Source organism: Aspergillus campestris (assembly GCF_002847485.1).
Source record: "Aspergillus campestris IBT 28561 chromosome Unknown P168scaffold_6, whole genome shotgun sequence".
Lineage (NCBI taxonomy): Eukaryota > Fungi > Ascomycota > Eurotiomycetes > Eurotiales > Aspergillaceae > Aspergillus > Aspergillus campestris.
The window spans coordinates 1,399,767-1,412,431 of NW_020194341.1; the positions used below are offsets into that span (position 1 = coordinate 1,399,767).

A 12,665-nucleotide genomic window follows, 5' to 3' on the forward strand; every position below is an offset into this window, starting at 1 on the left:
CTATCTTGGTTGGTGGGAGAAGGGAAAGAAAGTGAAAGCGGGGGTAAACGAAGAAGAATCTAGAGGTGGCTTATGTCTTTAAGTCGATTCTCCTTCTCCAACAACTGAGGTGTGGCGATCTTTAATTGGCGCTGGTGTAGACAGTCTCGCATCATCTACGTGGTCATCGATGCATCCCTTCATATCCAGCGCGGTTCGTGTTTCGCGTTAATTAGTTCGATAACGTGTGCTGCTGCCAGTACTTCTGGACAGTTATACTAGATCAATGTAAGAGCACCGATGGTTGAACCGAATGTATTAGGAATGCTGCTGGGAAATACATACACGTGCTGTGTAGAGATGCCAGGATCTCTCGTAGACTCTACTATTCAACGAGCAGGCTCGTACTTATCCGACTATTTTAAGATCTCTTCGATACAACGACGGGCTACGCCAATGATCACGCCCTGATTGACAGAGGAATTCGGGACTTGGCCCTTGCGTATCTGCCTGAGATCTGGGTCATTTGTTAAGGCGACATATCACATATCTGCGTGTCCACTTGTGATAATCGCCAGTCGCTATGCTCCATCACTGCTTTATCTAGTAGTAGATCTGGGATTATGATTACACCAGCAAGAGCAGGGGCTCGATACGGCAAGAGAAGGGGAGAACCAGTTGGTGAGCTTATCTTAAATAGCTGTGGGCCCTGAGGAGATGGCGTTGGCAGAAAGTTGAATTTGATCGGTGGACGAACCAACTGGCTTGCAGTATGATGAGAATTATGTGCTGTTTTCCAAGTAGCTGTTGCTGCTCTGCATCAATCTGTTCCCGAATCCCATCAGGGGTGTCTTTGTGAGTCCGAAGGTCTTAACCATGTAACAGTGGGGTGCCAACAGCTCCATCAACAACTTTCTGTCGGGACTTACTATACTAATTTAAATACACAATTTCGGTTGCTTCCTGTATTGAAGCGGTGTTTTGTTTTTTATTTACTTTTGTTCGACGAATCGTTCTGTAGTCAACACGGAAGTGCCAGTATGCGAAAATCACGTTGGAATTGCCAGTAGGTGTAGTATGCTATGACAAGATATGAACCTGCCATTGCAATCTCTAACTAGATGGCTTCTACCACTTAATCTCCGTTCCATTCAGTCCCTCGGTCGCCGGAATCAGCGGCCGCAACGCACTCCCATAGTCGCCAGCGTTGGGCGTGCGCAGAAGCGTGTGGATGTGGAACTTCTTCGGCTCCTCGTTGTTGAGAAACACTCCCGAGTGGTGGTCAAACTCGGCTAGGATCACAGGGCTCTGGATACGGTAGTAAAAAGGATCATTGTTCCCAAACTCACCGATCCAGCAGAAGTGCGTCTCGGCCTCGTACTGCCGGATGTGGTCGATCTTCATCTGGCGCGCCCGTGCCGGCAAGTACAGCAGGTATTGCTCGAGGATGTCGTATAGGAGGGTCTTCTGTTGTTCGGAGAATGTGGACACGGTAATCCCCTCGTACGGAACGACCCGGTTGTCCCGGTAGGCGCCGCAGAGATGGCGTTGGTCGTCGCGGTTCCAGCGGCCCGGTGGCATTGCGGGGTCGTGCACTTGCTTGTACACACGGGCATGTTCCTGCAGTGGGGGGCTTAGTGACTGCATCAGCTGGAGTCCCAGAGACTCCTCGACCTGCAAGATCCTCGTGCCAGCGTGCGGTCCGCTGTCAATTTCGTTGGGCTCGGCGCCTGTAAACCAGGGCGACGCGACCAACTGCCCGCGGTACAGGAATACATTCAAACAGAGGTGGTGGCCGTAGAAAGACCAGCCCCATGGTCGCGTCGTCGACGGTCGGCCGAAGATGACAAAATTGTAGCTGAATTCGTTCATCACCCGCGGCGACTCTACCAGCTCGCCGAGAAAGTGGTTGATGCGCATCGCCTTGACCGCCTTGTCGTAACCTTCTGGTGATAGTGTCGCCTGTAGCACCTTCATCACGGCGCCGCGGGTCCCCGTCGACACCTCGTCTAGCCGGAGGCCTTTGTCGCTCAGGAGGAACTCAGGGTTCGACCATGTGCGCCATTCGGGGGAGTCAATGTGGTAGTGCAGTCGTTGCTGCTGCTTGTCGTCCAGGGTTGCCTCCACAGCATGTACCGCGTCGACGATCTCCTGCATCGGGATGCCCTCGTCTTGGAGGGTGAACAAGCCTGGTCGGACATTCCCTGCAGCGACGTCAGCGTTGAAAGCCGTGGTCAGAGAAACACATACCATCGACGGTGACGCCCTTGAATGGCTCCTGTAGCAGCTCCAGCCAGTGCATGTACAGCGCATGCAACCAGGGCGGGACGGCGAGGGTCTTGAAATCATGCGCGTATTCGTGGGCATCCTGGGTGCGCATCACCTGGAACCGTTTCAGGCCCAAGTCCGGCAGGTATTGGCGATATTCGCCTGTGGGTGTGGTGTGTGTCATCTGGCGTATAACTCGAATATGGTCGAGGACAATATATTGTCAGGATTCTAACCAGACAAGGAGCCATTCTTATCTGGACTCCGCAAATCATGCCAATGTATGCATGGACAGCCTCTCCACACGTCTCCACAGATTGGGGTTGGCTGTGGGGAGCGGCAGACGGTTATCCGGTGGGAAACATGGGACCGTCGACCGACCGACAAGGAACGGTTTCTGGATCGAATTAGCTGTAGCCAGGCAATGAGATCCCAATCATGGTTTGAGTATTCTTCTTCCTCTGTCTCCTTTTTATTTCTAAATGTTTGAGTGAATCCAAGAGACGCCTGAGGCTACCACCACAAATCACATGATTTATGTATATTGTATTATTAGTCATGCATACATATGGTCTAACTATGCACATCATGGCCGTCGATACAAATATGAGGGCAAAGAACCTTCCATACTTTGAACAAATCCTCTCAACTGATCTATGAATTTATGACAGAAACAGTCATGATGCCGAATCAACACGGTGTACAGGCCGAGTCGTCCACGGGATCTCCCACCATGGAAAAATCATGGCCTTCGATGGAATATGGGTTCAGAATGTCTGGACACAGAGCCGACGAAGTATCTACCTCGCTACAGGAAGACGTAGCATCATCCTTGGTTACTCGGGAAGGGGCTTATCATGACAGGAAGACATTCACTGTTTGACATCTATCAGGAATGTCAAGATTAAAATATCCCGTTAACCAACCCGCAAACGGAAACCCCCGGATGCGGCGAGACGAGATAGTCCCAATGTCACCAAACAAGGCTATAGACCAGTGGATCCTCGAACAGACAAGATTAGACAGATGCAACGCTGGGAATAGGAACATGTCCTACATCCGCGCCACTTAAAGAATACAATAGAAGCATCAACCAGGGATGCGTCATTCCCTCAACGTCGGAACAACATGTTTGTCATGCGCCAGACCTACCAACGACGGCCTCTGGTCGTGATCCTCCTCTGTTCACTTCTGATATGCACCCTGTGGGTGTTTACCGGACAGGAACGGCCAACATGGCGCCCTGCGGAAGACCCCGAGAGATACTACTCGCGGCGCCTCGCCAAAGCGACCATGCTGTATGGGAAGCCAAACCCCCTGTACGAACGAGCGATCGACTCCCATGACCGCCATGCCAGACGCTGGGGGTATCCCATGCATGTCTTGCGCCAGGACATCTCTGTCGGGTTCTGGAATAAACCGAGTTATCTGGTGTCGCTGGTGATCCAGGAGATGGCGAAGCCACCGTCTGAGCGGGTGGAATGGTTGATGTATGCATATTATCCCGGTCTCATTCCATGAGTTTGATCACAGAATGTGAGAGAGTCTAACCAAAGATATCATAGGTGGGTCGATGCCGACTCAATCCTCATCAACGGCGCCGTCCCCCTCGAAGCCTTCCTCCCGCCCTACGACATCAGCGAAGACGTACACCTCGTCGCAACGCGGGATCACAACGGCCTCAACACAGGCATCATGTTCCTGCACATCCACCCCTGGACCATCAACTTCCTCATCGAGGCGCTCGGCTACCCGCTCTACAAACCCGACGCCGACCTCGGCCGCTCCGACGACCAAGAAGCCATGGCGCGCGTGCTGAGGAATTCCAACGGCGGGCTCAACGGCACGGGCTACGCCGACGGCGCGGTGTTCCTGCCCCGGACCTGGATCAACGCCTACGAGTGGCAGCACGCCTACGAGGGCAAGCGCGGGAACCTCCTCGTGCACTTCCCTGGCTTGGGGGACCAGCGCTGGGTTCATATGTCGAACTGGTTGGATATTGTTGAGCGCTCGCCGCTTAGCTGGGAGGTGCCGTTTGAGGAGACGGAGTACTATAATGGGACGGTGGCGTTTTGGGACCGCATCCGTGAGGCGAAACAGGCGATCAGTATTGCTGAGCATAGGTTTAATCGTCTGTCGACGGATAAGAGCAAGGCGCCGATGGAGGCTGCCGTGCGTGAGCTGAAGAAGGTGATGCAGCAGGAGGCGGACAATACGGAGTTGTTGGTTCAGCGGTTGCAGGATCTGAAGTCTGTTTTGGACTTGATTTGATTTTGTTTCTCTGGTGTTGATCTATTGTGGGCGGGTGCCTCTACCTTCATGTATAGATAGATAGTTGTGTTTTGTGTGTGGTCACGTATATCTTTAACTTTTTCCTTCGTTTGGATCTTTATTGCCTTACTGAATGCAATCTCGCCTATATAACCCACCTATCTATATAGGGAATAATACAATAGACGCCTTTTTAGATTCCAGATGCAGACGCAACAAACGCAGTGCTATCAGCTATACAAGCTAAACAATCGCTAGAACAAAAGATTGAAAAAAAGATTGAAAAAAAAAAAAAAAAAAAAAAAAAAAAAACCAACAGCCAGTCTCCACTAACCACACATACCATATCATCAGTTCTAACCACCATGACGAATCATCCTACTCTTCCCCCGTATCCAAGGCCCATAAACCGTAAGCAAAACAGGAATTGGCACCATAGCGGCAGCCAAGCACCCCAGTAACGTCCCCGCCCATTGTATGCCCAGATTGGCGAACATTTGCTTCGAGAAGAGTGGGAAGCCTGCTGCTATGGCGGATCGGAGCATCATATTTGCGGCGATTGTGGAGGCGACTCTTTTGTTTCATCAGTGGAAGACATAAAGAGGGAGGAGACAAGGGGAGGAGGATTACAGTGTCAAGTATGTGTCTACTAGATAGTTGAAACACGGCTGGAAGATGCAAAGCAATCCAAAGCCGATCAACACCCCCGATGCTGTGGGGGACATCCAGTGGATGGAGGGCGTGAAGCCTGTCCAGCCGAACCTGTTCTCGTCAGATTGATGATTTAGTTGATGTCGGTTTAGAGAAGGAAAACACACCAGAACAGCCCCACGGTGAACACCGGCGCCCCGACGACAGTAGGCGGCAGACGCCATTCGGGGACCCCACGGTGGTTGTTCGCCACCAACTTCCGGACATAATATCGGTGCTGCCAGACCATAAACGACACAGAGCAAACAAGACCGATGATCAGGCCGAAGAAGGTCAGTCCCGCCTGGCCCTGGTTCATGCCGTAGACGTGTTGGAAGACGTACGGGTAGGCTTCCAGCAAGGCGTAGACAATCCCGTAGATGAACGACATGTACAGCGACACGAAGAGCAGGATGGGCTCCTGGACGAGCATGCGCAGCGGCCGCGTGAAGTTGTTGTGGATGAGCTCGCGCACGTCGATCTCCACCTCGTCCTGCTTCGCGTGGATCGCCCAGATGTGCGTCTGTCGGCGCAGCGTCGCTGCCTTTTGGCTGAGGATGGCTGGTGGATAGGTCTCGGACACGAAGAGCAGATATAGTGCCGTGCTGGCGAACCCCATGAAGGATGCAATGTACAGTACCCATCGCCAGGACAGGCTGCTGTCCACGATGAACCCGCCGATGAAGGGCGCTGCGAACGGCCCCACGAACACCGTCAGCGAGTACACCATCAGGGCGACCCCGCGGTGCGTGTCGTCGAACATGTCAGAGAAGACTGCCGGCACGACCGTCACCTGGCTGGCGCCGAAGACCCCCGCGAAGAATCGGCAGATGGTCAGCGTCTGGATGTCCTTGGAGACGGCTGCCGCGATGGTGAAGATGCTCTCGCCGAAGATGCCGATCGTGAGGGGCCAGCGTCGTCCGACCAGCTCTGACGCCGGTGCCCATAGGAGCGGCCCTGAGGCGAATCCGAGGACGAAGAGTGTTGTCCCCAGCACGCCTACTTCCCTGCCGACGCCGAATTCGCGGCTCGCGTCGGTGATCCCGGGGGCGAAGATGCCGCTGGTGAATGCGGCTGTGAAGGTAGCGATGGAGATGTTGATTCCGGTGGTCAGTCTATGAACGGTCAACTTGTTTCTTTTTCTTTCATTATCCATCTGGGCTTGTCTCACTTCTTCTTCAATTTCCAATTGAACGGATGTATCGGATCATGCGATCCATCAAACTCAACAATATAATCGTCAGGCTTCTCCATCCCCGCAGGAATGGGCTTCCCCCCACCCATGACCAGCCATTTCTCACGAGGACACGGTTTGCCCGTCGTCGAGCCGACAGTCGCGCGTTGTTGGGATTTGTGGGTTTCGATGCGGATCAGCTCTGTGTCGGACAGTTCGCGATTCTCGTTGTTGGTTGCGCCCGCGGACGAAGGGGCCGGAGACGAGGCCTTTTCCGACTGTTGTTCCACATCCGGCATTTGGGGTTCGTCGGTTGTTTGGGGGAGCATTTCATTTCTGGCACTGGGCGCTTTGGTGGGGGGTTGGTTTAGACGCTGGAGGGTGTCATGATGTCAGAGTTGTCGGAGTCGGAGAGGTCGTACCACTAACTGTGTCACCGCGGGTTGAGGATATGGAGTGTATGTAAGTAGATAGATTAGGAAATGGAGTGTCCTGATTTAATCAAATAGATGAAGGACAGTGACCTGGTTCTGGTAATTGTACGGATTCAGCTCTACGTGTTGTATTGCGCGATAGAGCTCACTTCGGTATAGATGATCCAAGAAGTCAATTCTTAATACTGGATAGCTAGCTATAGGCGCTATTTTCATATACATTTCTTGTTAGGCTTGAAATCAGCCTAGTGGAATATACGTGTATGGCTTTGTGTCAGACTACAGGCCACACGATAACCCATGCATGTCTGGTATACAATCAACGCTCTTCACCAAATGGATGGTTGAACTTGAGGAGTCCGTTGAGTCCTCCCACCCAACCGTCGTGCGCCTCGCCCCCGGTGATCCTACGCATCACACAGGGCACACCTCCCTGCCATTCGTTCTTCCCGTGGCGCATCTCCTCATTCCACACCCGGGCCTCCATGCCGACGGCCATCCCACGGCCGATGTTGACCCCGTCGATGCTGACCTCCAGTTCCCGGCCGCGGTTCTTCTCGCTCAGTCGCAGCGTGATGGGCGTGCTGGCGGGGAGCACCAGTGGTCGGAAACTGAGGCTCCGGGCGCAGATGGGGGTGAGGAGGACGGAGGGCACCAGGGGATGCACGATGCTGCCCCCGCTGCTCAGGCTGTAGGCCGTACTGCCCGTCGGGGTGGAGATGATGATCCCGTCAGCCACCGCCTCGGTGAGGAACCGGCCGCCGACGTAGACGTCCACCACGGCCAAATGGGGCTCCTTGCCGCGATGCAGGAGCAGCTCGTTCATCACGTAGACCCCCTCCGGGCCCAAGGTCCCGCGCATGGGAACCGAGTGCTCGTCCTGTTGCACGGGCTGGCCGTCCGGGGTGAACAGTCCGACCTTTAAACGGTTGCGCATGAGAATCCGCGCCCCTCGGCTCACTCCCATGGACTTGCCCCGGATCGACGACCATCCGGTGGTGTCGGACCCGAGCTCCAGTGGATCCCCTGCTGCCGCCGGCTGCGGGTCTAGCACTGACGCGCGATCGCCGACCCCGGCCCCAGACATGTACACTTCGCGCAAAGCGCGTTTGTATTCGGCGAACTTCCACTCGCTCAAGAATCCCAGCGTACCCATGCTGAAGGACAGGACGGGGGGCACGTTGAAACAGGTCGCAAACAAGGACGAGGCATGCAGGATCGTTCCGTCTCCTCCGAGCGTCACGGTGAGGTCGGCCTTGTTGTGCAACGCGGGGGGTAATTGGTCTTGGGGCGCCGAATAGACCGGTGCCTGCAGATCGGCGTGGACCTCGTTGGCGGTATGGGGTTCTAGAATGATGGAGATCGAGGGATAGGTGGACGTCGCATAGCTTGATCGATCAGCACATATCTTGGGCGGCGTGAAGAGCGGTCGACTCACTTTGCCAACTCCACTAACGAGGCGGTCACCTCGGGGGCGCAATCCTTCTTGACGACGAAGATATTCCGCGGTGGTGCCGGCCACCGTAAGGAGAGCAGATCGCCCGATTGCATTTCTGCACCCACCATGGTTAGCCGACCATGCGATCATTTCACGTCCATATTGGATCCTCCACACCTTCATATTTGGGGATAAGCCGGTCGGGGAGCGATTCCACGCTGCGAATCTCATAGCGAGAGGGCGATAAGGAAAAGTTCCGCGACCACCGCGGCGGAGACCGGGGGAGCCGGGCGCATCGCGGTCGCAAGATCGCCGACAACATCTGGGTAGTTTTGAATCGATCACTGTATATATATAGATAGATATCTCCTCATTAGCTTTGACGGTGTATCGGACGAGCGCATGGTGATCGGCGATAAGCTCACCTTGGACGATCTACGTCATTTTGGGTCAGGTTGAGAAGACAGCTTGAGTCTGACCGTTCAGCATCTATTGACCAGAGATATTATTGAACTTGAGAATCTCCCACAGATGAAATACAGTACCAAGAGAAAAGAAAGTGGAGGAAAAGTTGAAGAAGGAATGAAGAAATGAAGACGTGAAGACGTGAAGATCAAATGATCGGCTGTTTGTCTGGTTTGCAGTCGGAGTCCAACAGGCTCTCCCCGTGACTTCAACTTGCCAGTTGACAGGAGACTTAAGAGTTTCAGTGGATTGTATGATCAATTACTCTGTTGATATGGTATAGCTAATTCCAGTGATGTGTGAATCTAAAGACTACATTGTCCGGGATTCTAGCATAGCATCGGTATGATATACGACCTCATCTACGGAGATATAGTAATCTATGGGAATATACAATGACCTGGGTATAGTCAGACTGCTAGCTTATTCTATACCAGGTCTAGGGCGTGGAATAATCTAAATCTCGATTGTATACGGTGTAGGACGGTAGTTATACTTGTATACTACTCCGTACTATACTAGGGCTTATCCCAATTATATATAGTGGGTCATTCCTCGACGTTGTCCACCACACGGTCACGTCAATCCAGTCCTTCCTCATAAAGATAAATTTATCATCCCAATAACAACTCTCCTCTCAATGATCGCTCTTTCAATCCTCCATGTATGGTTGTTGTGTAAACAGAAGGATGGAGACTGACGATGACTCATGGCGAGATTCCCAAACCGGTTAGCGTGACGGACAGACCAAATTTCATGACATGGACGGAACAGCTTCAACTGACAGCTTCTTCTCTCTCTCCACACTATATCTGTTCAATCAATTGTACCTCGTTCCCTCTCATACAATTCTCCTCCCTCACAATGAGCGCTCCCAAGGTTGCTGAGAACATGCTCTGGGGTGGCCGTTTCACCCGTGAGTGCCCGCCGAATACTACCCCTCCTACAATAGAACTGATATGAGTGTAGAGGGCCTCGACCCCCTGATGGTCCAGTATAACATGTCCCTGCCCTACGATCGCATCCTCTGGCGTCAGGATATCGCCGGCTCTGTCGCCTTTGCCCGCGCCAACACCAAGTCCGGCATCCTCTCCGAGCACGAGTTCGCCGAGATCGAGCGCGGCTTCAAGCAGATTGCCGAGGAATGGAGCACCGACTCCTTCGTCGCCAAGGAGAACGACGAGGACATCCACACCGCCAACGAGCGTCGCCTGTCCGAGATCATCGGCAAGGACATCGGCGGCAAGCTGCACACCGGCCGCTCGCGCAACGAGCAGATCGCCACGGACATGCGCCTGTGGCTGCGTGACGAGCTGCGCAAGCTCGACGCCTTCCTCTGCGACCTGATCAAGGTCTCCATCGCTCGCGCCGAGTCCGAGATCGACTACCTCATGCCCGGCTACACCCACCTGCAGAAGGCCCAGCCCGTCCGCTGGAGCCACTGGATGCTCTCCCACGCCACCGCCTTCGCCAGCGAGCTGCAGCGTCTGCGCGAGGTCACCAAGCGCGTCAACCGCAGCCCGCTCGGCACCGGCGCCCTCGCCGGCAACCCCTTCAACATCGACCGCGAGGCCATGGCCGCCGAGCTGGGCTTCGAGGGCCTGCTCTACAACTCCATGAACGCCGTCGGCGACCGCGACTTCGCCATGGAGACCATGCAGTGGGGCAGCTCCTTCATGCTCAAGATCTCTCGCTGGGCCGAGGATCTCATCATCTACAGCAGCCTGGAGTTCGGCTTCGTCCGCCTCTCCGACGCCTACTCCACCGGCTCCTCCCTCATGCCCCAGAAGAAGAACGCCGACAGCCTGGAGCTGCTCCGCGGCAAGGCCGGCCGCGCCTTCGGCCAGATGGCCGGCCTCATGTGCACCATCAAGGGCCTCCCCACCACTTACAACAAGGACCTGCAGGAGAGCGTCGAGCCCCTCCTCGACCACATCAAGACCGTCGGCGACAGCATCCAGATCGCCACCGGCGTCCTCTCCACCCTCACCGCCAACCCGGAGAAGATGGTCGCCGCTCTCGCCCCCGAGATGCTGGCCACCGAGTTCGCCGACTACCTCGTCCGCAAGGGCGTGCCCTTCCGCGAGGGCCACCACATCTCGGGCCGCGTCGTCGCCCTGGCTGAGGACTTGAACGTGCCCATGGACAAGCTCTCGTTCGAGCAGCTCAAGGGCATCGACGCTCGCTTCGACGAGGACGTCCAGGCTTGTCTGGACTACGAGCGTGCCGTCGAGCTCAAGGACGCCATCGGTGGCACCAGCCGTCGGGCGGTTCTGGAGCAGACTTCCGTCCTCAGGTCGCTGCTGTAGATTCCGTACCCGTGCTCGGCAAAAGAAACTTTTCACTTTGGCTTTTCGGGTGTTTATGTCATGAGATATGTAGTAAAATATAGACCAAGAAGTATATTTATCGTTGGATTTTCCTACACTATTTATGGCGTAGAGCTGAATGTTTTTTTTTTCTGTACGGCGTGGTTACCATGTATCAGTCACCATGGTCGAATCCGACACCAATGGCTTAGATGGCATTGACTGCTCCAACATGAAGCCTAGCTAGATTGACATAACATCATGAATCCCAATGGGATCTAAGAAGCGTCATTTATTCTTTTTTTTCTCTCTCTTCCTTCGTCATGCGACATCACATCGTAAATGAGTTACTGCTCCAGTCCCCGCGCAGCCATGGCAAACGCTCCCTCCTTGGTCTGGTGACCGCCGATGAACCCACTAGCGTGGACGAACACGGCTCCCTCAGGGATACGGGGCTTGCCGGTCTTCTCCGCCTCAGCAGCGAGGACGCCATCCAGGTCGGCGTCGCGCACACCGCGCCAGCTCTCAGGCAACGGCTTGCGCGACACGAAGCTGCTCTCGCTCTCGGACACACACTGCACGCGCCACTTGGCGTCCGGGGCGGCGCTCTCCGGGTACAGCACGTAGTACACCTGGTTCTCGGGCTTGCCGGCGCCCTCCTCCTTCTCGAAGTTGTAGAGGTGCTCCTTCCAGGGCACGCCGCCCTTGGGCAGGACGAGCATCCCGCCGGAGGGGTGCACCGAGTGGCGCGAGCGGTAGGCCTCTCCGACGGTCGTGCGCGCCGGCAGCCACGACGAGCACGCGTGGTGCAGCTTGCGCGTGAACACGTTGCCGATGAAGGTGCTGGCCCGGCCGAATAGGCTGTCCTCGTCTTGGGGCTCGTTCGGCCCGATCGTCGGGTCCGGGTTGTTCATGTCGCCGACCACGGACGTGATCGTGATGCCGCCGTCCTTGAAGCGCTTCTCGAGGCCGGCGGCCGAGACCGCTGCGGGGTCGAAGACCGACACGCCGTTGTCGTTGGCGTCGATCGCTTCGATGAAGTCCGTGTACAGCTTTTCGTAGAGCAGAGCCACGTCGGGGCTGTCCTGCGGCTGCGACAGGTGCTGGGCAATGATCGCCTTGCCGAAGTGCATGTAGACCAGGCCGGCGGACGACAGCCGCGTGTTGTGCGCGGGGAAGGTCGTCGTGAAGGTGCGCTGGTGGTGGTCGAAGCGGTTCTTGGCCGCGTCGTATTCACCGCCAACGTCGACGACCGTGTGGCATGTTTCGAGCTGGGCCGGGTCGCGCGAGCGCAGAAGAGGAGAGGAGGAATAGGTCGGGAGGAGACGCAGGAGGTAGACGGCTAGGGCCTCGTCGGCGTGAAAGTGCCCGCTGTAGGAGGGGTTAGCGAATGGGCCACTGGTGCTGCGGGGTGTAGGACGTACTTATGGGTCCCGATCAACGGGGAGGAAGTCTTGAGCTTCTTGTTGAGAGTCTCGTCAGCCATTTTGAGCAGATTTCGGAATCTCAGCATTCAAACGATTGGGGTCCGGCGACATCTTGAAGGCATTCAGAGTCTGAATCTGGTGGAGGGGAAGCTGCCGTCCCAAAGCGGTTAGACCAATCTACCTTAGTCATGGGGCATCCGTGGCGGCCTG

General features: G+C 55.2%; 6 protein-coding genes across 6 annotated transcripts; 2 read left to right on the forward strand and 4 right to left on the reverse strand.

The window, feature by feature from the left end:
- Window positions 1-1,107: 1,107 nt before the first annotated feature.
- P168DRAFT_269406 (DUF3500 domain-containing protein) lies at window positions 1,108-2,449 on the reverse strand (the record flags this gene model as incomplete). The annotated part of the gene is made up of 2 exons (XM_024835140.1): window positions 2,230-2,449; window positions 1,108-2,183 (listed from the first exon to the last, which is right to left on the reverse strand). The coding sequence occupies exons 1-2, from the start codon at window positions 2,429-2,431 to the stop codon at window positions 1,108-1,110; spliced, it is 1,278 nt and encodes a 425-aa protein (XP_024693051.1). The 5' UTR covers window positions 2,432-2,449.
- A 749-nt stretch (window positions 2,450-3,198) lies between these two features.
- P168DRAFT_343981 (glycosyltransferase family 34 protein) lies at window positions 3,199-4,518 on the forward strand (the record flags this gene model as incomplete). Its single annotated transcript, XM_024841841.1, has 2 exons — window positions 3,199-3,737; window positions 3,813-4,518. Exons 1-2 carry the CDS (start codon window positions 3,376-3,378, stop codon window positions 4,516-4,518), a joined length of 1,068 nt encoding a protein of 355 aa, XP_024693052.1. The 5' UTR covers window positions 3,199-3,375.
- A 284-nt stretch (window positions 4,519-4,802) lies between these two features.
- Window positions 4,803-6,672, reverse strand: P168DRAFT_253567 (MFS transporter). The gene is made up of 4 exons (XM_024834379.1): window positions 6,380-6,672; window positions 5,337-6,323; window positions 5,149-5,280; window positions 4,803-5,091 (listed from the first exon to the last, which is right to left on the reverse strand). Exons 1-4 carry the CDS (start codon window positions 6,490-6,492, stop codon window positions 4,875-4,877), a joined length of 1,449 nt encoding a protein of 482 aa, XP_024693053.1. The 5' UTR covers window positions 6,493-6,672; the 3' UTR covers window positions 4,803-4,874.
- A 309-nt stretch (window positions 6,673-6,981) lies between these two features.
- Window positions 6,982-8,824, reverse strand: P168DRAFT_290515 (NADH kinase POS5). Its single transcript, XM_024837230.1, has 4 exons — window positions 8,680-8,824; window positions 8,432-8,598; window positions 8,255-8,369; window positions 6,982-8,204 (listed from the first exon to the last, which is right to left on the reverse strand). Exons 2-4 carry the CDS (start codon window positions 8,574-8,576, stop codon window positions 7,136-7,138), a joined length of 1,329 nt encoding a protein of 442 aa, XP_024693054.1. The 5' UTR covers window positions 8,577-8,598; window positions 8,680-8,824; the 3' UTR covers window positions 6,982-7,135.
- A 689-nt stretch (window positions 8,825-9,513) lies between these two features.
- P168DRAFT_327404 (argininosuccinate lyase ARG4) lies at window positions 9,514-11,135 on the forward strand. Its single transcript, XM_024841239.1, has 2 exons — window positions 9,514-9,635; window positions 9,689-11,135. Exons 1-2 carry the CDS (start codon window positions 9,584-9,586, stop codon window positions 11,026-11,028), a joined length of 1,392 nt encoding a protein of 463 aa, XP_024693055.1. The 5' UTR covers window positions 9,514-9,583; the 3' UTR covers window positions 11,029-11,135.
- A 6-nt stretch (window positions 11,136-11,141) lies between these two features.
- P168DRAFT_311012 (MYG1 family protein) lies at window positions 11,142-12,550 on the reverse strand. The gene is made up of 2 exons (XM_024839448.1): window positions 12,453-12,550; window positions 11,142-12,399 (listed from the first exon to the last, which is right to left on the reverse strand). Exons 1-2 carry the CDS (start codon window positions 12,539-12,541, stop codon window positions 11,376-11,378), a joined length of 1,113 nt encoding a protein of 370 aa, XP_024693056.1. The 5' UTR covers window positions 12,542-12,550; the 3' UTR covers window positions 11,142-11,375.
- Between the last annotated feature and the right edge of the window lie 115 nt (window positions 12,551-12,665).